At 42.3% G+C, this 26,428-nt stretch overlaps 2 protein-coding genes across 12 annotated transcripts in view; one reads left to right on the top strand and one right to left on the bottom strand.

The window, feature by feature from the left end:
- NR2C1 (nuclear receptor subfamily 2 group C member 1) overlaps positions 1–26,428 on the bottom strand; it is a 114,490-nt gene that overhangs the window by 84,812 nt on the left and 3,250 nt on the right. For 6 of the 11 annotated variants that reach the window (XM_073327520.2, XM_073327519.2, XM_073327516.2 and 3 more), the window contains exon 2: positions 14,502–14,563. The exons of 2 other annotated variants lie outside the window; for them this stretch is intronic. The gene's annotated coding sequence lies outside the window, so the exon portion shown is untranslated. Of the gene's footprint in view, positions 1–11,216; positions 11,417–14,501; positions 14,564–26,428 lie in introns of those variants that run through there. 3 more of the 11 variants (XM_073327518.2, XM_073327525.2, XM_073327522.2) reach the window with 2 other exon arrangements.
- LOC140909201 (uncharacterized) lies at positions 1,266–26,279 on the top strand. Its single transcript, XM_078852330.1, has 3 exons — positions 1,266–1,868; positions 2,453–2,597; positions 26,060–26,279. The coding sequence occupies exons 1-3, from the start codon at positions 1,286–1,288 to the stop codon at positions 26,277–26,279; spliced, it is 948 nt and encodes a 315-aa protein (XP_078708456.1). The 5' UTR covers positions 1,266–1,285.

Below are 26,428 nucleotides of genomic sequence, written 5' to 3'. Positions count from 1 at the left end.
GTGCAGCTGCATCTGTACAGCTGTGCCGCTGTAAGCTCTCTAGTGTAGACATAACCTCAATGTTTCAACACTTACAAATGAAACTGGATGAGGTTTTAGTGTCTCAACAAAATCCAAGAACTGAACAGCATATAAATGGGAAAAAATAAATTTTTACTTTTTCAATCCCTTCCACCCCTCCTTTGAATAACCTAAAATGTTGTTAGAAACACACAGGTAAATAAATGTATAACAATACGAGTTTAAGCTGACATAGTCTCTTTAAGGCTTCAGTTGATTTTTCATGCACCTCTCAATTTTTTACAGAATGACTGCCAACTCACGTTACAAGTATTCATTCTTGATGTACTGAACAAAACGTGTATTTATGCACTAGAAGAAATGGTTGTCTCATACAGCAAGTGTGCTTCTTTGAGATGTGTTGTCCATTTATATTCCACTCTTGGTGCACATGCTCATGCGCTCATGTTCAGAATCTTTTGGCCAGCAGTGTCCTTTGGGGCTGCACCTGTACTCTGAGTGTCTTTGTGCCTCCCATCCATAGGCATAAAGGAAAGGGCGACCCCCAGTGACCATCAATTCCTTCACCAATGCAGAAACCAGGTGTTATATGACTCTATATTAGCAAGAAGGGTTATGGAATATATATATGGTAAACATACTTTACAGTAGCTGATTCTTCAACGTAAGTAACTTGTTTCTTCTTTCAGTTCTTGTCTACAAATATTCCATTCTTGACGACTCAGAAGGAATGACTTAAGTGACTAGAGGTGGGTGCTTGGAATCTACCTAAACAATGATTGTAAGACAACTCTGCCAAAATTAGCATCAAATCTTGATGTTTCCACTATAGAGTAATGTTGGATAGAGTAGGTACTGAAACCACATGTTACTGCCCTACAAATTTCCAAGATTGAACACTTCTCAAAGCCCTGGTCTACACTAGGACTTTAGGTCGAATTTAGCAACGTTAAATCGATTTAAACCTGCACCCGTCCACACAGTGAAGCCCTTTATTTCGACTTAAAGGGCTCTTAAAATCGATTTCCTTACTCCACCCCTGACAAGTGGATTAGCGCTTAAATCGACGTTCCCGGCTCGAATTTGGGGTACTGTGGACACAATTCGATGGTATTGGCCTCCGGGAGCTATCCCAGAGTGCTCCATTCTGACCGCTCTGGACAGCACTCTCAACTCAGATGCACTGGCCAGGTAGACAGGAAAAGAACCGCAAACTTTTGAATCTCATTTCCTGTTTGGCCAGCGTGGCAAGCTGCAGGTGACCATGCAGAGCTCATCAGCACAGGTGACCATGATGGAGTCCCAGAATCGCAAAAGAGCTCCAGCATGGACCGAACGGGAGGTACGGGATCTGATCGCTGTTTGGGGAGAGGAATCCGTGCTATCAGAACTCCGTTCCAGTTTTCGAAATGCCAAAACCTTTGTGAAAATCTCCCAGGGCATGAAGGACAGAGGCCATAACAGGGACCCGAAGCAGTGCCGCGTGAAACTGAAGGAGCTGAGGCAAGCCTACCAGAAAACCAGAGAGGCGAACAGCCGCTCTGGGTCAGAGCCCCAAACATGCCGCTTCTATGATGAGCTGCATGCCATTTTAGGGGGTTCAGCCACCACTACCCCAGCCGTGTTGTTTGACTCCTTCAATGGAAATGGAGGCAATACGGAAGCAGGTTTTGGGGACGAAGAAGATGATGATGAGGAGGAGGTTGTAGATAGCTCACAGCAAGCAAGCGGAGAAACCGGTTTTCCCGACAGCCAGGAACTGTTTCTCACCCTAGACCTGGAGCCAGTACCCCCCGAACCCACCCAAGGCTGCCTCCTGGACCCAGCAGGCGGAGAAGGGACCTCTGGTGAGTGTACCTTTTAAAATGCTATACATGGTTTAAAAGCAAACATGTGAAAGGATTACTTTGCCCTGGCATTTGCGGTTCTCCTAGATGTAGTCCTAAAGCCTTTGCAAAAGGTTTCTGGGGAGGGCAGCCTTATTTCGTCCTTCATGGTAGGACACTTTACCACTCCAGGCCAGTAACACGTACTCGGGAATCACTGTAGAACAAAGCATTGCAGTGTATGTTTGCTGGCATTCAACCAAAATCCGTTCTTTATCTCTCTGTGTTATCCTCAGGAGAGTGAGATATAATTCATGGTCACCTGGTTGAAATAGAGTGCTTTTCTTCAGGGACACTCAGAGGTGCCCGTTCCTGCTGTGCTGTTTGCCTGTGGCTGAACAGAAATGTTCCCCGCTGTTAGCCACGGGGAGGGGGGAAGGTTGAGGGGGTAGTCACGCGGTGGGAGGCAAAATGCGACCTTGTAACGAAAGCACATGTGCTATGTATGTAATGTTAACAGCAAGGTTTACCCTGAAAGAGTGTAGCGACTGTTTTATAAAATGTGTCTTTTTAAATACCGCTGTCCCTTTTTTTTTCTCCACCAGCTGCATGTGTTTCAATGATCACAGGATCTTCTCCTTCCCAGAGGCTAGTGAAGCTTAGAAAGAAAAAAAACCGCACTCGCGATGAAATGTTCTCCGAGCTCATGCTGTCCTCCCACACTGACAGAGCACAGACAAACGCGTGGAGGCAAATAATGTCAGAGTGCAGGAAAGCACAAAATGACCGGGAGGAGAGGTGGAGGGCTGAAGAGAGTAAGTGGCGGGCTGAAGAGAGTAAGTGGCGGGCTGAAGAGAGGGCTGAAGCTCAAATGTGGCGGCAGCGTGATGAGAGGAGGCAGGATTCAATGCTGAGGCTGCTGCAGGACCAAACCAGAATGCTCCAGTGTATGGTTGAGCTGCAGCAAAGGCAGCTGGAGCACAGACTGCCACTGCTGCCCCTCTGTAACCAACCGCCCTCCTCCCCAAGTTCCATAGTCTCCACACCCAGACGCCCAAGAACGCGGTGGGGGGGCCTCCGGCCAACCAGCCACTCCACCACAGAGGATTGCCCAAAAAAAAGAAGGCTGTCATTCAATAAATTTTAAAGTTGTAAACTTTTAAAGTGCTGTGCTTAAAGTGCTGTGTGGCATTTTCCTTCCCTCCTCCACCACCCCTCCTGGGATACCTTGGTAGTCATCTCCCTATTTGTGTGATGAATGAATAACGAATGCATGACTGTGAAGCAGCAATGACTTTATTGCCTCTGCAAGCGGTGATTAAAGGGAGGAGGGGAAGGTGGTTAGCTTACAGGGAAGTAGAGTGAACCAAGGGGCAGGGGGTTTCATCAAGGAGAAACAAACAGAACTTTCACAGCGTAGCCTGGCCAGTCATGAAACTGGTTTTCAAAGCTTCTCTGATGCGTACCGCGCCCTCCTGTGCTCTTCTAACCGCCCTGGTGTCTGGCTGCGCGTAACCAGCAGCTAGGCGATTTGCCTCAGCCTCCCACCCCGCCATAAACGTCTCCCCCTTACTCTCACAGATATTGTGGAGCACACAGCAAGCAGTAATAACAGTGGGAATATTGGTTTCGCTGAGGTCTAAGCGAGTCAGTAAACTGCGCCAGCGCGCCTTTAAACGTCCAAATGCACATTCTACCACCATTCTGCACTTGCTCAGCCTGTAGTTGAACAGCTCCTGACTACTGTCCAGGCTGCCTGTGTACGGCTTCATGAGCCATGGCATTAAGGGGTAGGCTGGGTCCCCAAGGATACATATAGGCATTTCAACATCCCCAACAGTTATTTTCTGGTCTGGGAATAAAGTCCCTTCCTGCAGCTTTTGAAACAGACCAGAGTTCCTGAAGATGCGAGCGTCATGCACCTTTCCCGGCCATCCCACGTTGATGTTGGTGAAACGTCCCTTGTAATCCACCAGAGCTTGCAGCACTATCGAAAAGTACCCCTTGCGGTTTATGTACTCGGCGGCTTGGTGCTCCGGTGCCAAGATAGGGATATGGGTTCCGTCTATAGCCCCACCACAGTTAGGGAATCCCATTGCAGCAAAGCCATCCACTATGACCTGCACATTTCCCAGGGTCACTACCCTTGATATCAGCAGATCTTTGATTGCGTGAGCTACTTGCATCACAGCAGCCCCCACAGTAGATTTGCCCACTCCAAATTGATTCCCAACTGACCGGTAGCTGTCTGGCGTTGCAAGCTTCCACAGTGCTATTGCCACTCGCTTCTCAACTGTGAGGGCTGCTCTCATCCTGGTATTCATGCGCTTCAGGGCAGGGGAAAGCAAGTCACAAAGTTCCATGAAAGTGCCCTTACGCATGCGAAAGTTTCGCAGCCACTGGGAATCGTCCCAGACCTGCAACACTATGCGGTCCCACCAGTCTGTGCTTGTTTCCCGAGCCCAGAATCGGCGTTCCACAGCATGAACCTGCCCCATTAGCACCATGATGCATGCATTGTCAGGGCCCATGCTTTCAGAGAAATCTGTGTCCATGTCCTGATCACTCACGGGACCGCGCTGACGTCGCCTCCTCGCCCGGTATCGCGTTGCCATGTTCTGGTGCTGCATATACTGCTGGATAATGCGTGTGGTGGTTGATGTGCTCCTAATTGCCAAAATGAGCTCAGCGGCCTCCATGCTTGCCTTGGTATGGCGTCCGCACAGAAAAAAGGCGCGGAACGATTGTCTGCTGTTGCTCTGACGGAGGGAGGGGCGACTGACGACACGGCTTACAGGGTTGGCTTCAGGGAGCTAAAATCAACAAAGGGTGTGCCTGTACATCAAGGAGTATTTCAGGCAGGACTGCACGGAGGGTTCCAATAAGAAATGGTGCACCAAAGTTATCGTTGTTATTGGAACAAGGAGGTTAGCCTGGCCTCTGATTGATACATGGCTAGATTTACCTCGCTGCGCCTTCTCTGTGAGTGACTGCAGTGTGATCTAGACAGGGGAGGAGGAAAATGAGTACAAAACAAATCTGGTCTATTTCTTGTTCTGACCCACTCCATCTATCCTTTACATCTTTGGCTGGCAGCAGACGGTGCAGAAGGACTGCATGCCATCCACATCTCATGGCTGCTTGGCAGAAGATGGTACAGTACAACTGCTAGCCATCTTCATCTCTTGCCTGCCTGGCATAAGATGGTACAATACGACTGCTAGCAATCCTCATCTCTTGCCTGCCTGGCAGAAGATGGTACAGTACGACTGCTAGCAGTCCGTATCGCCTGCCCGCTCACCATAAGACGGTTCAATAGGACTGCAGGACTAAAGAGAATGACCTGGTCAAGTCACTCCAAATTTAGTCCCTGCGCCCATGTCTGCCCAGGCGCTCCCAGCCGACGTGGCCAGGAGCACCTCGGACACGACGAGGACGACTACCAGTCGTATTGCACCGTCTGCTGCCAGAAGGCAATGGGTTGCTGCTACTGTGCAGCAAAGCCGTACCGCGTCTGCCAGCACCCAGGAGACATAGGGTGACGGTTACCTGAGCTGGCTCCATGCTTGCCGTGGTATGGTGTCTGCACAGGTAACTCATGAAAAAAGGCGCGAAACGATTGTCTGCCCTTGCTTTCACGGAGGGAGGGAGGGAACGGGGGCCTGACGACACGTACCCAGAACCACCCGCGACAATGTTTTAGCCCCATCAGAGTGCTCCATTGTGAGTGCTCTGGACAGCACTCTCAGATGCCCGATTGTTTGCCATTGCTCTGACGCTGGGAGGGGCGCTTACAGGGTTGGCTTCAGGGAGCTAAAATCAACAAAGGGGGTGGCTTTACATCAAGGAGTATTTCAGGCAGGACTTCACGGAGGGTTCCAATAAGAAATGGTGCACCTAAGTTATCGTTGTTATTGGAACAAGGAGGTTAGCCTGGCCTCTGATTGATACATGGCTAGATTTACCTCGCTGCACCTTCTCTGTAAGTGACTGCAGTGTGATCTAGAAGAATGAGTCCCCTAGACAGGGGAGGGCGGGAAGCAAATCTGGTCTATTTCTTGTTTTGATCCACTCCATCTATCTTTTACATCTTTGGCTGGCAGCAGACGGTGCAGAAGGACTGCATGCCATCCACATCTCATGGCTGCTCGGCAGAAGATGGTACAGTACGACTGCTAGCAGTCCGTATCGCCTGCCCGCTCACCATAAGACGGTTCAATAGGACTGACTGCAGGACTAAAGAGAATGACCTGCTCAAGTCACTCCAAATTTAGTCCCTGCGCCCATGTCTGCCCAGGCGCTCCTGATCGACCTCACAGAGGCGACCAGGAGCACCTCAGACATGACGATGACGGCTACCAGTCGTACTGTACCGTCTGCTGCCACAAGGCAAGGGGTTGCTGCTACTGTGTAGCAATGCCATACCGCGTCTGCCAGCATCCAGGAGACATAGGGTGACGGTTACCTGAGCTGGCTCCATGCTTGCCGTGGTATGGCGTCTGCACAGGTAACTCAGGAAAAAAGGCGCGAAATGATTGTCTGCCCTTGCTTTCACAGGGGGAGGGAGGGTGGGAACGGGGGCCTGACGATATGTACCCAGAACCACCCGCGACAATGTTTTAGCCCCATCAGGCATTGGGATATCAACCCAGAATTCCAATAGGCAGCGGAGACTGCGGGAACTGTGGGATAGCTACCCACAGTGCAACGCTCCGGAAGTCGACGCTTGCCTCGGTACTGTGGAAGCACTCCGCCGAGTTAATGCACTTAATGCACTTAGAGCATTTTCTGTGGGGACACACACACTCGAATATATAAAACCGATTTCAAAAAAACCGACTTCTATAAATTCGACCTAATTTCGTAGTGTAGACATACCCAAAGAAGCTGCTTGAGTCCTAGTGGAGTTGGCTGTAAAATAGCTATTTTGTAGCATAATTTAATACTGACAGAATACAGTTAGATAGTCTCTATGTCGATATTGACTGACTTTTTACCCTATCTGCACAAGCTACAAATAACCTAGTGGCCACCATAAAAAGCTCAGTCCTAACTAGACAGACAGATAGCACCTTAAGCATATAAATGTGCAAAGTTTAGATTCCCCTTGGGAAAGACAACAAGAAGGTATATTACTTGGTTAAGATGGAAGTCAGAGACGATCTTTGGCAAAAAAACTTTGGGTGAGACTTCAAGGTCATACGGTACTTACAAAATGCAGTGTATGGATGTCCCACCATGAATGCTTTGTATTTCTCTGACCCTTCTAGCAGATTATACTGCTACTAGAAAAGCTGCTTTGATGGATAGGTAGAAAAGAGAAGACATATGCAAGGGTGATAACTCAAACTCTATCAGCACTAGGTTGAGATCCCAAGGAAGAGGAGGAGGTCCCTGTTTCAACAATACACACACATAAGCCATTTCAGGAATCTATCTACTGTAGGGTGTGAGAATACTGAGTGACCCTGAATGGGAGGGATGGTTTGCTGAAATGGGTGAGAGAGCTTTTGGGGGAGTCTATCTGTACAACTTACGAATTCTGGTTGATATTACGAAATTGGTTTGATGAAAACTGCTGTATCAGGGAATGCCTCTAGGCCTGTGTATCCATCATTGCTGACAAGCCTTTAAGCATGTCTCACCTAGATCAGGAGCAACAGCTAACCAGTAAGGACTATATGCACCTGAATAGGTCTTCCTTTCTGAGAACAAAAGAATAACTGCATTCTAGAGGAAATCAGTTCTCTCCAACCTCCCGCAACAAGGGGCCGGTATTTGGAGAATGAAAAATTCCCAGATGCAGGACAGATAGCAAGGTGTTGCTGTTAGCCTTTAAAAACCATGGAGGGGAAAACTCTCAGTGCCACACAGGAACCTTTGGGTACAAGAAGGCAATTGGATGAACCAGCCAAGCTAAGAGAAGGCTCCATATTTCAGAATATAAGCCATGCACTGTAGCAGAAGGACTCTGGCTAGCCCCAGAGAATTCTGACCCCAACCCAAAGAATGCTCTAGAGTTGTGAAAAAACTGAGACAGGGAAATGTGTGCACGGTTTATTAGTTCTGTATAGATCTATGTATTTCTCATGCAATTAAGCAGAGCAATGATGTTAGAAACCTGTACAAAGCGTATGTGTGTTTCATGAGTTACACCTGCCATATGCCCAGGAAGTTAACCTGTGGGCCTGGAACACCTACACAGATGGAGTTCTGGGAGCGTGTTTATTTAAGCCTCGGAAGAGTCTGAGGGGTAGGCACTGATTCCAGGAGGCGGGGCAGTGGGTCATATCGTCGTAGTTCGCAGGGGAAGGTGCAAGACAGAGGGTGTGCATACCAAGAACATGTCTGAAGTCCCCATGACAGCAGCAATGCTTGGACAGAGCCTTAAACCATGTTGGTGAGATTCTCTCAAAGTAGCCTTGTAAGTGACCAAAAGGAGGTGCTTGTAGAAAGTCATTAATTCTTTAAGGACAAGAGGTAGTCTAGTCAGGTATGGAGATAAGTGATGTCCTTGGTACCAGACAGAAGATCTCTTGCACTTGGAAGATGATGTAAGCCTAGTGGAGTCCTTTTGTACTGTGTATAAGTATATTCTGGACCTCTGTAGAGCAGCTGCTCTCCAGTGCTGTTAACCAGCCGACATTAATGCTTACAAGGACAGGGAAGCTGGATCCTCTCTTTGGGAAATTACATCTGTGTTGGGAGATAATTGGACTGGATATCTAACAGAGAGATTGATTAGGTCTGAGAAAAATGAACTGCATTGGCCCTGGAAGAGCTAATATGATCATCTTGGCTGAGTCTTATCGGAGTTTCCTGATGACTCTGGGAATCAGTGGAATAGGCAGGTAAGCATAAAAGAGTTCTAGAACCGAAGGGATCAGGAATGCATCTGACAGAGAACCCTAATACTGGTGGCCTCTGGAGCAAAAGCGGAGACATTTCTTGTTCTCTTTCATTGCAAACAGGTCTATGGAGGCCAGAGTGGATAAAAACTGACATGTTTTTAAAAAGTTAAAATAAAAAAAAAATATTTAAAACTAAAACTGAAATAATGACAATGTGTGTTCAGGCCTAAACTTACTATATTAAAATCGTTTAAATAAAACAAAAATAATATTAAGCAGCCAATGCTTGCTGACGAGGTTTTAAAAAAGTCAACCCACTGAATTGGTGGATGTCGCTGACAAAGTATATTGAATCAGAGTTTGCTAAAGTGCTAAACCGGCTTTTGAAAGCATTAGCCTCTTCTGCAGAGAGACTATTTTCTTCACTTCCATTTATTGAACTAATTCAGTTCAGTGATTAGTTAATTCAGAATTAAGAAATTGATTGGGAGTTGAAAAAGCAGAAAAGCTTGGTTTCCTTTTCCAACCTATGAATAAAAGAATTAGGAGTGAGAAGATGAGATCTCCTAGTTCTAAAATCCTGAAGCAGATTACTGAACAATCAGTTCAATTCACTAACAATAGATAAGACTATTTTTTGTTTAATAAATCAGTTAAATACAAAACATGTTTTGCTAATTTCTTTCTGATGTATCCAGCACATTTAAGGTAGTTTTATTTAACTAGTAAAAATCAATCTTAAAATGCTGTTTGTGCATTTGTAACTGAATGTAAATTTCCATCCATACTAAATAAGAAACACATCATTCCCCATTTGTTGCATAAATAAAGTAGGAAGAATTAGGAATCAGAATACATGGAAATTAAACTATGTAATCACTTAAATAAATGTGTACAAGTACAGTGTAAAGGCTATATTTAGTTGCAAATACACATTTTACTTGTTATCAACCACTGAGAACCAACTTCTCGTTAGGAAAATAATTATGTACCAATGAAAAACATGATCAACTCAATTATTTAAATCAATGTTTCCAGCTTGTTGATTTAAATCATTATTAAAATCAGGTATTTAAATTGCATTAATTTAAATCAATCCACCTTGATGGAATACTGACCCCACCGTGGTAAATATTTCCTGTACGATGGGGCCTGTCATTGTGATTGCTTGTGAGCTTCCTGCTAAGGTCTGACAGAACATTTTGCAAGCCTGGTATGTGATGAAAAGCTACTGGAGTAATTGTGTCATATGCCATAATTCTATACAGATTCTCAGCTTCTCAACAAAGGTGTGCATGTATATATTGGGGTGGGTTGGATCTTGCTCTGCCTTCCTTGTTTATATGAAACATTGCTGTGGTTTTGTCTGCCATAATCTGAACAGTTAACCCTTTCAGTACTGGAAGCAATACTGTGCAAGCCTGATGAATAGCCTTGTTTAGGACATTTGCATAAGTGAGCTTCCTGAGCCACCCAGAGACCTTGGTGTACAAGATGGTGTAGGTGAACTCCGCATCCTAAAGTGAAGACACTTGACATCAGTGTCTCTGATGGTCATGATGGAGAGAAGGGTACTTCCTTACTTACTTTTAGAGGATCCTTCAACCAGTTTAATGGTGACAGGACTCCTGTGGGACCTGCATCTTCATCTCCAGATGATGACCAGTGGGCCAATTTACAGACTTCAATCACTCTTGCATGCATCAAAAGTGAAGTCTGGCACTCTCAGTTATGTATAAACAGGAGGTCATGTGTCCTAGAAGTCAGACACATGCTTCTTACTGAAGCCAGAGGTTGGACCGGTAGCTGAACGACCACGTCTACTACAGTGCCAAGTCTGTCCTTAGGTAGATCAGCTTTTGCTGAGGTGGTGCCACTACTGCCGGGCATTTGGTAAATACTCTCAGTGCTACTTATAGACTGAAAGGCAGAACCCTGTATTGGTAAAGGGAATTGCCCACCTGAAACTTTAGATACTTCCTGTGGGCAAGAGGACTAGCTATATGAAAGTAGATGTTCTGAAGACTCAGAACTACACACCAGACCTGTGGATCCAGGAAGGAAATTAGAGACCAGGGTTACCATTCTGAACTTGAACATGCAAATGAAGGTATTCAGTTGTTTCCAGTGAAGAACTGGACACCAACCCCCCCTTTTAAATTGGGTATTAGAAAGTGATGTGAGTAAAACCCCCTTGAGGCACTTCTTCCACAGCTCCAAGACTTAAAAGTGACTTCCCCTCTTGATGCAGCATGTTGTCATGAGAATAGTCCTTAAATAGGGATGGAGAAGGAGTGGGGAACATCTGGAATTGGATGAAGTACCCCACCTATAAATTCCAGCACCCACTGGTCTGCAGTGATAAGGCGCTAGGTCCCACAAAAATTATGGGAATGGAGGGAAAGAAAAGGATACTTCAAGAAATGCATGTGGTTCCCAAACAAGGAGACAAATCTGCTGACTTGAAGATGACAATGCCAGAAGAGCACCTAACAAAAAAGAAGAGAAGATAACTCACCTTGTGCAGTAACTCGGGTTCTTTGAGATGCGTGTCCCTGTGGGTGCTCCACTTCAGGTGTCAGTACGTCCCAGTGCCATCGATCAGAGATTTTCGGTAGCAGCATCTGGTTGTGTGCGCGGGTGCACAGTAGCAGTCTTATGGTGACGCTGGCGCCCCATCTAGCACGGGCACGCCCCGATCCCTTCAGTTCCTTCTCTAACGTGGAGTGTTTAGCTCGTACTCCGAAGTAGAGGGGAGGAGGGTGGGTAGTGGAATACCTACAGGGACACACATCTCGAAGAACTTCAATTACTGCACAAGGTGAATAATCTTCTCTTCTTCGAGTGCTGTCCCCGTCGGTGCTCCACTTCAGGTGAACGTAGAGTGGGCGTAACAAATAGGTCTATATGTGCGGATCCCCACATGTGTAAAATATGATGTGTTATTTCGCCGTTCAGTTCCCATTCATGCTCTTGGGAAAACTGTCTGCTTAATGTGTCTGCCATTATGTTCAGTCAACCCAGGAGGTATGCTGCTGTCATAGTGATGTTGTGTTTTATGCACCAGATCCATACTTTTAAGGCCTCTGTGCATAAGGAATGGGAATGCGCTCCAGCCTGGGGGTTTCTATATAACATGATGGACAATATTGTCCCTCAGGACCCTTACCGTTTTGTCTCATATAAGAGGGAGGAAATGTAGGTGCATATTGAGGACCATCTGATTACAGTCAGCTCTTCAGCATTTTCATGAACGTTTTAGAATACAGCAGCTAGCTGCCTCTCTTTAGATGTGGCATTTACTGACAAAGCTCAATGGGGTTAAAAAAAATTGACCTTAAGAAAAAAAGACTATATTAGCTTCTCTTCAATGCTGGAAAATAAAAGGTGTGAAAATAAAATTAAAAGTCTCATGCCTAAACAGAAGTACTTTGGGGCGTGGGAGTGGGAATTGATAAACTTTTAATACTTTGTTTTCAATATCACTTCAATACACTCTCTCAGAAGCTTAAAAATAAAATTGCTTTTCCTTCTGGTTATTGTTCATGTGTTGGCAAACACTGACACATTTCTACAGCTGCAACTCCAGCCATCTATCTGACAGATTGAAATTTATTTGTTTATTTCCTTATTAGTGAGTGTATCAACATTATTTATGTGAACTAAGGAAAAAGAGCTTGTTCATGCCATCCATCCCTTTTTATGCTATTTTCAGATTCATAACAAATGTCTGAAAAGTTGTCCCTTTCTTCAAAAAGGTTTTTTTAATACTTGTTTAGAAAAAAAATCCTTAACAATATGAGGAATATCAAGTCATGTTGTTCCTTGCTTTTTGTTCTCCTTGGCGAACCACAGAATAAGATTAAAGCTTTCTTTTCCCTTATCTGAAGGAGTGAGGACATGAAATGTTGAACAAAAATCCGTTCTCCCAGCTGTCTAAATTAAACAGGCGTTGGAAGTTTTAAATACTAGAACCCTGTACAGCCATTAGTTGAAAACTGATTTAAATTGGTTTAGTTTGCATTTACAAGTAAATGTATGTCTTTTCTATACACAAAATTGCACTCATTTAACTAAACTGGCACAACATCACGCATTCAGTTAAATTTCTGAGTGTCGACACAAAACTAACCTGCTCTTAGCCAATTTTAAACAGGGGTTTGCACTGGTTTAACAAAAATCATTTTCAATCTGATTTTAGTTAGGCCCCATCTACAAAGTTATATTTATATAACTAAAGGTGTGATGTTATGCTAATTTAACTTAAACCAGGAACTTGTGTAGACAAGGCCTCAGCTGTGTAAGTGTAATCCTTCTTGGTAAACGATGTCTTAACCCTACTAATTCTTCTGCCATCCAGAAAAAACAAAGCAGAGAAGACCTGCATTTTTAATGTAAAAAACAAGTTGAACTTTTTAAAAATAAAACAAAACAAACCTCACACCCATAGGCCATCTTTACACATCTAAGAAAACATTTTAAAAATCACACCAGCCTATCTTTATTCTTGTTCACAAGTCAATTTTAGCAGCTTCTTCTGTACAAACCAACAGAAGTGCATCAAAGGGTACTGTGCATATATTGCACAAGTGCCTGTTACTGTTTTGTGACTAAATAGTACATTTTAAATTAACTTAAAAAATTCCCAGATAGATGAAAACAATTTTAAGGCTGAGTACATTTTATGTGTAAATTATATGACAATGTGGCTCAAAATCGGTGAAGTCAGAGTTAAACCTGAAACACTATTCTTAAAAAGGTGAAGATTTGAGATTTTATGAATTTAAATAAAACTACAGTTTAAAAATGAGTGGCCTTATTTTCAAAAGATGCTGAATAATTCTAGTTCCATTGACTCCAATGCCTCTAAAATATATAGATGTGAAACAAACTCAACTATATTCTAAAATAAAAATTATTAAAACTCATTCCTTGTTTACTCACTTGCTATGGTTCAAATAAAACAAAGACTTACGTGTGTTTAACTTTACTCATTGTGAATAGTATCATCGTAATCAACAGGACTACTTGCTGTACATAAAGTTATACATGTGTGTCAGCATTTACAGGGTCGGTGCTTTAGGCATTAACTACATAGGAAAAATTTCAGTATAGCCGAAGATACAAATTTAAACCAATGTAATTACACCAGTATAATCTCCCACATTGAGACTCTTATTTCAGTACAAGACTATGTCTACACTGCAGACCTTACAGTGGCACAGCTGTACTGCTGCAGCTGTGCTGTTTTAAGGTCTCCAGTGTAGCTGCTCTATGCCGATGGGAGAGCTCTCCCGTTCGCATAATTAAACAACCCCCAACAAGCGGAGATAGCTATGTTGGCAAGAGAGCATCTCCCACCAACATAGCACTGTCCCCACCAGCGCTTCTGTCTCTGAAACTTATGTTGCTCACACCTTTGACCGACAAAAGTTGTTGTGTAGACATAGCCTTAGAGTGAGTTTCTTCAGTTTAGCTTATGTCATTTGGAAAGGAGCTTAAGCGAAACAAAAAAACCCCATCCTTATGCCAAAGTAAAAGTGTCTACACAAGGGTTATAACAGTATAACTGGTAAACCTTTCTTGTAGCCTTAGCCTTGAGTTCAGTGTTCCAGATTTACCCTATAACAACTGGTGACATCAACATCACCTGAAGCAACACTGAGCAATATTTCAGACAATTTTGAAGCTACCAGATCTTACAGAGCAAACATGGAAACCTGAATGAAGTATTGAGAAAGTAAATAAAGAAAAAAATTTGGGATACATATGTACAAAGTGTTGTAGTTCACCTTTAACTTACCTATGGTACCTAGATTACAGTTCACACCTCCTATGCATAATCACTCTGTGGAGACTCCTGTGCTGAATTAAACAAAAGATACACGATTTCAGTTTTGTAGATGTTATTATACAGGTTTACAGATTTAGCATAATAATTTTGCATTTTTAAACTCTTATCCATGAATTAGACTGGTAAAAATGCTGATTTTTTTAATGAATAATTCAATATTTTTTCAGTGTGAATGAATTCTGAACTAGAATTAAGAGCTTCTATCTGAAAATGGGAAATACTGTTCTCAAAACGTTGAGGCTTTGTCTACACTGGCAACTGAATGACAAAACTTTTGTCATTCAAACGTGTTAAGTTTTGTTGACAAAAAGCACCAGTGTGAACAGTGCTTTGTCAGCAAGAGTACTCTCCTGCCGAAAAAGCTACTGCCGCTCGTTGGGAGTGAAAGTTTTTTGTCGGCGGGAGAGCTCTCTCCTGCCTACAAACAGCGGCTACACTGCGTGCCTATTAGCAGCACAGCCGTGTCGCTAAAAGCTGCATAATGTAGACAAAGCCTGAGTGCTATATTTCACATGAGATAGGAAAGGCCACTCCAAAGCATTTTACTTTCTTCACATGTACTGTTGGGCCAGCTGCTCTACTGATGCAGAAAATAATAGACTAATCTGAGCATTAGGCCAATAGTGGATCAATACTTAATGGAAGATCCCTACTTCAGCTTGGAAGCCATCCAGCTATTGAACTCATGTCAAGTTTTCCCACAAGCACATGAACTATAACACCAATGGCAGCAACAGCCAGCCAGCAAAGCCCAAGACTCCTGAGAAACTAACAAACATAGAAATGCTTTTCAACAGCAAAGCTTTGGTGCCCTACCAAGTGTATCGTGATCCATTTTTTCCCCTTATTTAAATCACGCAACTTTACATAATCTCATACATTTTCTATAGATTCTGGCCTCTTACATAAACCCTGATAATTGGAAAATATATTCTGCTTTATTGCTAACCTTATGACTCCTGCAGGTACAGTAAGCACCACTTTCTTTCACATGAATGAATCTTTCTACCTCTCTCTTGAAGAGTTCTCACTACACTGAGGAGTAAAACCCTGTTGCTCAGACAGATTTCTAGATCATTCAAATATTTTTGTCCCTCATCCACCTTCCCTCCCACCCCCAAAGAATCTGTGCTTTTTGCTATTGCACCTATAAGCAGTTGACATTGTAAGAAAGCAGTATTTTAAATACTCAAGAAATGAGAATAAGCAATAGTTATTTTAATTTCACGATAGAGAAATATTTTTAATAATTAATTTAGTGGATTTTGAAGGGAAATAATTACAAAATATTAATATTTCAGAGTCTGAATTTTGGGCTTAAATACTTGAATGTACTCCTTAAAGAGTTTCAGCCTAAACTCTGAATTTCCTTGTTTTCAGTAATATTCTTATTCCTATTCCTATTATTTAATTCCAGGCTTCTATGATCTATGCAGCATGCCCACAACATGCTAAGTGCTTTCTAAAGCATACTTCCTGCTCTGAAGAGCACACCTTATACATATTTTGTTTTCTATATTAATAATAAAAACATTAGTGATAGCTGATTGTTTCTTGCTCCAGAATGTACATATTGCCCCCTACTAGCCTTTTAAAGCAATGCCACAGATAAACAGAGTAGTGATGTCAGCTTCCGTTGTCCATTTATTACATTTTCAAACAAGCTCCTTCATACTTTTTCCCATGCCAACCCTCGCAATTGCAAAGAATTCCCCGTAAACATCCCCATATCTCCTTTTTATCCTCCTTCTAATCCCTCCAGAAAACTCTCCTCTGCAAGGATGTACACAAAAAACTTGAGAAGTTAGGCCACTGGTGCACTTACTCTTGCGTGAATTATGCATCACTGCACACATGCAGAATTCATGTCTGGCACAGAATTCTACGTTAGTTCAGGAATCATTCTTTTTTGTAAACCGATATAGTTATACTGGTACAACCCCTAGCATTGATGCAGTTATACCATTATAGATTGTTTCCCTTCCTGTATACGAACAAGCTATATCAGTACAAACACATTTATACCAGTACCACTGTATTCACAACTGGGGGGGTTGTACCCCTTCAGCTATATCAATGTAGTTAAAATTGTGCAATTTGTCAGAGCAGACAAGGCCTTTATTCTGCTGTTGAAGAGCAAAATTCAAATCAATGGCTCTCCATCTTTACAAATCAGTCGATGCCATATAGCAAGGACCTAAAAAGAACTATTACCTTAAAAGAAACAAGCATGGTCACTTGTTCTTACTATATGATGGTCTGACTTTTGAAACGCAAACTATCTTTCTAAGAAGCATCCGTATTCTCTCATAAAGAAAAGGAGTACTTGTGGCACCTTAGAGACTAACCAATTTATTTGAGCATAAGCTTTCGTGAGCTACAGCTCACTTCATCGGATGCATACTGTGGAAACTGCAGAAGACATTATATACACAGAGACCATGAAACAATACCTCCTCCCACCCAACTCTCCTGCTGGTAATAGCTTATCTAAAGTGATCACTCTCCTTACAATGTGTATGATAATCAAGGTGGGCCATTTCCAGCACAAATCCAGGTTTTCTCACCACCACCCCCCCACTCAAACTCACTCTCCTGCTGGCAATAGCTCATCCAAACTGACCACTCTCCTTACAATGTGCATGATAACCAAGGGCCATTTCCAGCATAAATCCAAGTTTAACCAGAACGTCGGGGGGGACGGGGGGGACACAAGGGGAAATAGGCTACCTTGCATAATGACTTAGCCACTCCCAGTCTCTATTTAAGCCTAAATTAATAGTATCCAATTTGCAAATGAATTCCAATTCAGCAGTTTCTCGCTGGAGTCTGGATTTGAAGTTTTTTTGTTTTAAGATAGCGACCTTCATGTCTGTGATTGCGTGACCAGAGAGATTGAAGTGTTCTCCGACTGGTTTATGAATGTTATAATTCTTGACATCTGATTTGTGTCCATTTATTCTTTTACATAGAGACTGTCCAGTTTGACCAATGTACATGGCAGTGGGGCATTGCTGGCACATGATGGCATATATCACATTGGTAGATGTGCAGGTGAACGAGCCTCTGATAGCGTGGCTGATGTAATTAGGCCCTTTGATGGTGTCCCCTGAATAGATATGTGGGCACGGTTGGCAACGGGCTTTGTTGCAAGGATAGGTTCCTGGGTTAGTGGTTCTGTTGTATGGTATGTGGTTGTTGGTGAGTATTTGCTTCAGGTTGGGGGGCTGTCTGTAGGCAAGGACTGGACTATCTCCCAAGATTTGTGAGAGTGTTGGATCATCCTTCAGGATAGGTTGTAGATCCTTAATAATGCGTTGGAGGGGTTTTAGTTGGGGGCTGAAGGTGACGGCTAGTGGCGTTCTGTTATTTTCTTTGTTAGGCCTGTCCTGTAGTAGGTGACTTCTGGGAACTCTTCTGGCTCTATCAATCTGTTTCTTCACTTCCGCAGGTGGGTATTGTAGTTGTAAGAATGCTTGACAGAGATCTTGTAGGTGTTTGTCTCTGTCTGAGGGGTTGGAGCAAATGCGGTTGTATCGCAGAGCTTGGCTGTAGACGATGGATCGTGTGGTGTGGTCAGGGTGAAAGCTGGAGGCATGTAGGTAGGAATAGCGGTCAGTAGGTTTCCGGTATAGGGTGGTGTTTATGTGACCATTGTTTATTAGCACTGTAGTGTCCAGGAAGCGGATCTCTTGTGTGGACTGGACCAGGCTGAGGTTGATGGTGGGATGGAAATTGTTGAAATCATAGTGGAATTCCTCAAGGGCTTCTTTTCCATGGGTCCAGATGATGAAGATGTCATCAATATAGCACAAGTAGAGTAGGGCGTTAGGGGACGAGAGCTGAGGAAGCGTTGTTCTAAGTCAGCCACAAAAATGTTGGCATACTGTGGGGCCATGCGGGTACCCATAGCAGTGCCGCTGATCTGAAGGTATACATTGTCCCCAAATGTAAAATGGTTATGGGTAAGTCACAAAGTTCAGCCACCAGGTTAGCCGTGACATTATCGGGGATAGTGTTTTTGACGGCTTGTAGTCCATCTTTGTGTGGAATGTTGGTGTAGAGGGCTTCTACATCCATAGTGGCCAGGATGGTGTTATCAGGAAGATCACCGATGGATTGTAGTTTCCTCAGGAAGTCAGTGGTGTCTCGAAGGTAGCTGGGAGTGCTGGTAGTGTAGGGCCTGAGGAGGGAGTCTACATAGCCAGACAATCCTGCTGTCAGGCTGCCAATGCCTGAGATGATGGGGCGCCCAGGATTTCCAGGTTTATGGATCTTGGGTAGTAGATAGAATATCCCAGGTCAGGGTTCCAGGGGTGTGTCTGTGCGGATTTGATCTTGTGCTTTTTCAGGAAGTTTCTTGAGCAAATGCTGTAGTTGCTTTTGGTAACTCTCAGTGGGATCATAGGGTAATGGCTTGTAGAAAGTGGTGTTGGAGAGCTGCTGAGCAGCCTCTTGCTCATATTCCGACCTATTCATGATGACAACAGCACCTCCTTTGTCAGCCTTTTTGATTATGATGTCAGAGTTGTTTCTGAGGCTGTGGATGGCATTGTGTTCTGCACGGCTGAGGTTATGGGGCAAGTGATGCTGCTTTTCCACAATTTCAGCCCGTGCACGTTGGCGGAAGCACTCTATGTAGAAGTCCAGTCTGCTGTTTCGACCTTCAGGAGGAGTCCACCTAGAATCCTTCTTTTTGTAATGTTGGTAGGGAGGCCTCTGTGGATTAGTATGTTGTTCAGAGGTATTCTGGAAATATTCCTTGAGTCGGAGACGTCGAAAATAGGATTCTAGGTCACCACAGAACTGTATCATGTTCGTGGGGGTGGAGGGGCAGAAGGAGAGGCCCCGAGATAGGACAGCTGCTTCTGCTGGGCTGAGAGCATAGTTGGATAGGCTAACAATATTGCTGGGTGGGTTGAGGGAACCATTGCTGTGGCCCCTTGTAGCATGTAGTAGTTTAGAAAGTTTAGTGTCCTTTTTCTTTTGTAGAGAAGCAAAGTGTGCGTTGTAAATGGCTTGTCTAGTTTTAGTAAATTCCAGCCACGAGGAAGTTTGTGTGGAAGGTTGGTTTTTTATGAGAGTATCCATTTTTGTGAGCTCATTCTAAATCTTTCCCCGTTTGCTGTAGAGGATGTTGATCAGGTGATTCCACAGTTTCTTTGAGAGCGTGTGGCACAAGCTGGAAATGGCCCACCTTGATTTTCATACACATTGTAAGGAGAGTGGTCACTTTGGATAAGCTATTACTAGCAGGAGAGTGAGTTTGTGTGTGTGTTTTTTTGAAAGGCGGGGGGGGGGGTGAGAAAACCTGGATTTGTGCTGGAAATGGCCCACCTTGATTATCATACACATTGTAAAGAGAGTGGTCACTTTGGATGGGCTATTACCAGCAGGAGAGTGAGTTTGTGGGGGGGAGGGTGAGAAAACCTGGATTTGTGCTGGAAATGGCCCAACTTGATTATCATACACATTGTAAGGAGAGTGATCACTTTAGATAAGCTATTATCAGCAGGAGAGTGGGGTGGGAGGAGGTATTGTTTCATAGTCTCTGTGTATATAATGTCTTCTGCAGTTTCCACAGTATGCATCCGATGAAGTGAGCTGTAGCTCACGAAAGCTTATGCTCAAATAAATTGGTTAGTCTCTAAGGTGCCACAAGTACTCCTTTTCTTTTTGCGAGTACAGACTAACACAGCTGTTACTCTGAAACTTATTCTCTCATGTCCTTCTTTATGCTGATACTTGTATGTCAGGAGTTTGTTTCTTAAACTATTCATTCAACGGACACCAACTTCTAAAATTATGACAGAAATTATAAGATTCACCAGTAAACTCAAAAACAATTCACACACTCATGCATGCTTTATGTTTAATGATAATTTCCATTACAATGCTCCATTATAGGCAATGTAAATGAAAATTTACCACCACATGGGGGAAACACACCGTAGAAAACTAAACACCAAGCCCTCAGTTCCTATTTATACTAATGTAAGCCGTGCACATAGAGATGGGTCTTTATACCTAATTTTTTATATTAATATATTTTCTTAATTCTAATTTATTATATGGAATCAAAGTCTGCACAAAACTTCATCAGATTATGTCAGATTGTCACCTGAAATCTGTAGCATTCTGTAGCTATTCATTTTACATTAAAAGCTTTAAACAACAGCCCAAGTTTTACTATATTTGGGAACATACTTACAAGGATGTGTAAATATTACATAATAATCATATTACTGTATGTACACCTATACTTCAACTAGGACTTCTGGCACAGGAAGTTATACTGGTATAAGGCAGGGTGTGAATTTAAACTGTTATAGTTATACCAGTGTAACTCCCGGTCTGGGCACTCATATTCCACTATAAGAGTACCTTTTTCTGGTTTAGCTTATGTTGTATTAGAAGTGATTTAAGCTAAGCTACAAAAATGACCCTTATTGTGGAATAAGTTTATTCCAGTATAACTATTCCAGGTATTATTGGAAAAATCTCCTGTGTATCCCTCAGACATCTGTAAACCATTTTAGGAAAGCTTATCACCCACTCAACAAAAAGTTAATATTATGGGAAGTTTGGTGAAAAGACTGTTTCGTTTCCCTGGACAGTCATAACACCTCACAATGAGACTTCATTAGGTCTCAGAAACCAACTGTGATGGAGCTAATTCTTTAAATGAGAGACCTCCAAGGAAAACTCATGGGGACTACAGCAATTGATGACAATTCGTAGATGGTTGCTTTCCTCTGAATCAGTAATGAAACAATTGCCCAATATGGGATGTTGCCCTCTTTCATGAGAGATGTTAAACAAAGCTTCCAACTTCTAGCTGGTATAAATTCCAACATTTTTTGCTATTCTAACATGGATCATTCTGCCTAAATCCCCTATTCAGTTGAAAACGGAAACACTGCTCTTCATTTTCATTCCTAAATTAGGGCCCAGTGTTACTATGTGCTCATTAGAAGGGTGGCATAATTTACTCCAAATTTGCTGATTATATATAAATAGACATCATAGTTTGTCAAGAACTTTAAGATCCTCTATGATTAAATGTGCTAACTAGAGATAAGTAGAGATTTAAGTACTTATTTTTCTAAGCTGTTTTTAAGCAGCATGTTTCTTCTCCTCCTCCTCTCCCCTTCCCCAGAAGCATCTTTGCAGACACAGGGAGCAAGCAGTACAGCATCACAATTCACTTCTGTCCATGGTTTGTTCCTCCATTAAACCCAGCCTGGTCAAATCCCTGAGTGCAATGTCCTGCCATCTAATCGGTGGTTGGCCTCTAGGTCTGACTGATGTTGGTTGTGTTTGCATTATTTTCTGTGAGAGCCTATCATCTGTTTGCCTTGTACAGCATCCCCACCACTGTAATCTTTTGACTGCAGCCAATCCCGTACTTAGTTTCACATCCTACTCTCCTCCTAACTTCAAGTGTCTTAAAATCATTCCACTTTATACCTGCCATCTTCCAAAAAACTCTTATCTCTATTGTCTCCAGCCTTCTGATGTTTGTTTCATTTAATGGTGCTGCTTCCAGACCATAAAACAATACCATTGTTATACTGGTTTGATAATTTTTCACTTTCGTACCAAACACATTTTTATCAGTGCATAATTTCGTCAACTTCTGAGCAGCACTTGTAGCTAATGTACATCTCCTTTTAACCTCATCTTTGCTGGAACCATCAGTACAGATGAAGCTTCCTAAGTGCACATAAGGTATTATTTGTTCTATGACTTTACCACTGCTGCATTTCTACATATTGTCCCTTTTCCAAGGTACAATAAGTGCCAAGACAAGAAAGTAATTGTAAGTCCAAGTCAACTACACCCATTTCCAATGTAGGAAAGAGTACCATCATCAATTCAAATGTGTCTGACAGTTGTAGGATGTCATCTACATCAGCTGAAGAGCTTAACTCTAGATCACCCAATGTCATGCCCTCCAACTCATCTACCATTCTTAATATCCAATTTAAGAACATGATGAAAGGCCATGGTGATTTCAGGCCCCCTTATTTTATACCAAACTTTGACTTGAAACAGCTGCTTAATTTACCACCAATTCTTATGGCACTCTGGGAGTTTCCATACATAACTTTTATAACTGCAGCTATCCTATGTGGAACTCCATAGGATTTTACTCCTTTCCATAATGCATCCTTCCAAACCAAACGCCTTATTGAAGTCAATGAAAACAACAAACATCTTCAATTCCTGTTCTTACCCTCCCTCAAATAACTGTCAGAGTGGGTATATCTGAACAATGCAACTTTGACCTGGTCTAAAGCTGCACTGTTCTTCGCCTGCTACATCCTCAAAAACTGACCCTTAATTCGTTAATAATTATTTTCATCATTCTTCCTGGTACTAATAATAAGCCTGTACATCTATAATTATTTGGATTGGGAGGATTGCTTTTCTTCAGCACTGATACAACTATTACCTTCAGCCAGTCATCCAGTACCTCCCTCATGCTCCCATACCTTTTAAAGTATTTCTCCTAATGCTTTGATAGCACTTGTCCCATGAGGTTTTAGCTGCTCAACTATTATATTATCTATGCCTGCAGCTTTCCCATTGTTTTAACTGCTTCACTGCTCTATTTCTTTTTCTGATGGTGATTCAGTGCTAATATCTATTCTGCCTTGCAAGCTGCCCTGTTCATCCAGCGTACATAGAATGCTCCTTCCAGCACTTCTTCAGCATTTGTCAGTTCATTGGTGGCCTCTCTTACCACTTGTATCATCGTCCTGATTGTGTTTCCATTCAACTTAACCTTACTGTATATATTTTACATTTTTTGCTTCATTTTTATTATTTATAAAGCACTGCAGAATTGGTCTCCTTTACCAGTGGCTTCAGAAGCATTCCTTGAAAAAGTTACAAAACTTAGTTCAGTAGTTTAATACTAGGAAGTTCAAGCAGCACAAAAATCTAAACCAGCAGTTCTCAAATTGTAGTCCAAAGAGCCACATTTCTCACAACGGCAAAGGAGTCTTAATATTTCCTATGAGCAGCAGCCCAATCCAGAACTCTGAAGAGTACCAGAGAATTGGGGTTTTTTGTCTAACAAAAATTACTTAAGCAACTACGCACACCCCTCTTCGGTGCTTCATGTTTTTGTATATCGTTTCTATATGATCGTATTTGCACACATCAACATTTACGAGAGTCAGACAAACTGAAAGACAGACAACAGCAATAACCAAGGAAATTTAAAATAGATGAGTCTACAAGCAAATAAGGGGAGATTTGATACTTGTAAGCATAAAATGTGGAGGAAGAAGCAACCAGGCTTATATCTGCACCAGTCACATTAAAGCATCTTTTCCTCATAACTTTAATGCTACCCTGATATTAATTTTTCATATTAACCACTGCAGTTGGAGGAAAGATAAGGGAACAGGACTGCTAGGAAAGGTGATCGATGAAAGAATCCACCTCTGGAAAAAAAATTTAGAAGCACTGAATTAAAATATGGTATTTTGCCAGGCTAGTGGAACTAACCTATTATATCTTATTCCCTGCTGCATTCAAAGTCCTATATTTCATAGTGACATCCTTCCCCTTTCTAAACAGTGTAAAAAAAGTAAATCTTCCATACAGATTTTCACTAATTCCATTTGTACAGGAATTTCTTTTTAGTTTGAAAATATACTGCTAATGATGGGCATACTTTTTTTTTTGCTTCCTATGCATTAAAAAAACTTGATTTTTCTAAAAAAAAAAAAAAAATCTGCTTGTCTTTCCCTTACAAATAGTAGGTATTTATAGTGGTGTCCACAATGTAGTACACAAAAATTAAGGAAGACACATAACTTGTCCCAAAGAGCTTACAATGTGATCTTTTCAGTTATCCTCTGAATTTTGAGGTCTTGCAACCTTTGATCGAAGGAGTAAGCATTTTTAATGTTTAAAAGATATTTTTGCCTGTAATTCCCAGGTTAAATGGGAAATGAAAAAGATTTAAACAGACTGAATAATTTCCCCCTCAATCAGGTTTCACTTGTGTCTAATGTCAAGTTTACTAGATCTTTAGCTGTCCATGGAGCTAAAAAAAAACAACCACATAGACTAGACCTGAATTTCTAATGCAAAGCAGAAGATACAAAATAGAGGTCCTTGTATACCCTTTACAGTGGGGTAGTCAACAGGCGGACTGCAGGCGAAATCCGGACCGCCAGACACTTTTGAAGGGACTAAAAATCTTTTTATTTATTTATGCTTACATCCCCTGTTGCTGCCTTTGAAAGCCCAAGCTGTCACCGTGGGGAAACATAAGTGCTACAGGCGATGTAAGTGCGGGTCTGACAGCCTGCAGCCCGGCCACCCCAGGCAGGGCTGACAGCCGAGAGCCCCTAGCATGGGTATAAACAGCAGTATAACCACTGAGGCACTGTTTAGGCAAGTATAGTGTAGACACACCTGAAGGGTGGAGGTATGTGTGCGAGTACATACCCTACATGGCTCTCTACTTGCCCAAGCCATGCCCTCCCATCTATCACTACTATTTTTAGCAGACAGTGGAATGCCCCCATAATCTTTGTAAACATGTTGGAACAGGATTCTAGGATTAAATGAAGACATCTAAAACTTCACCTCTACCCCAATATAATGCAACCCAATATAACATGAATTCAGATATAATGCAGTAAAGCAGCACTCCTTTGGGGGGTGCGGGGGGGGGGGTGCTGCACGCTCCGGTGGATCAAAGGAAGTTCAATATAACGCGGTTTCACCTATAACACGGTAAGATTTTTTGGCTCCCAAGGACAGCGTTATATCGGGGTAGAGGTGTATATATGGAGTATCATGGCTAAGAACAGTGACAATTTATAGTTTTCCTTAGGCTAATATTCTATACACTAAGTGTACAAAGTGTTCTTTTTCTCACATTTACTAGATGTAGTTTTCATTCTCTCTCGTGAGAGAGCCAACACCATTTTCTCACCAAATATACACAAGATGCTGTTTCAGAGTAGCAGCCCTGTTAGTCTGTATTCGCAAAAAGAAAAGGAGTACTTAGAGTCTCTAAGGTGCCACAAGTCCTCCTTTTCTTTTTCAAGATGCTGTGAAATCCTACAGTATTTGTTTTCAGCTTTGCAGAATCAAGATGACAAAACCTCAACTACTTGTGGCTCAGAAGCCAGGAGAATAAGCACATACTTGACAGTATTTTAGAATCTTGACACAGAGATGAGTCCCCGGTATTTGGAAATTGGTCTTACTTTTTCAGAATCAAATAATCAATATAAAGACCATAGCTTATCTTTTCTCCCATGTGACAACTTTGCTTCACAAACTGTGGTAAAACTACAGCAACTTTATTAGATGGAGAAACTGTATGTTTATTACACATTAACCAATACAATTCATGCACAGTAAACTAGTAAGTAAAACAACTAAAAATACATATATCAACATACAAAATTTAAGCAATGTAATATTCAACATTTGGTCACTATAAATATTTTCAATCTTATGTTACATAGGGAAATCGATATTAACAAAACAGATAACTTTGAATCTAAATACTCTGTAAATACATTTCACATCCGAGCAATACTGACAGAAACTTTGTCAATAGCAACTACAGTCCCATTATTATTGAGCCATCAGTTAAAAGAGCTCCTTTTCAGTAATCTAAAGAAAAATGTAGAGTTAACTGAAGATAGAGGAGTTGGAATCATCCATCAAAGCTCTATTCTGTAGAAACCATGATGTTCAACCTCAAGGGTGAAGCCTATAAGAGCAGGCAAAAGCTTTTTTGGCACCAGGACCAAAGCTATGGAACTCATTAGAGAAGATAAAAATGCCCACAAAACGCACTGCCTTCAGAATGAAAAATAAAACATATGTAT

Source organism: Lepidochelys kempii, chromosome 1, assembly GCF_965140285.1.
Source record: "Lepidochelys kempii isolate rLepKem1 chromosome 1, rLepKem1.hap1, whole genome shotgun sequence".
Lineage (NCBI taxonomy): Eukaryota > Metazoa > Chordata > Testudines > Cheloniidae > Lepidochelys > Lepidochelys kempii.
The sequence above is the reverse complement of the archived record's forward strand: the minus strand, read 5'-3'. Positions and strand labels throughout refer to the sequence as shown.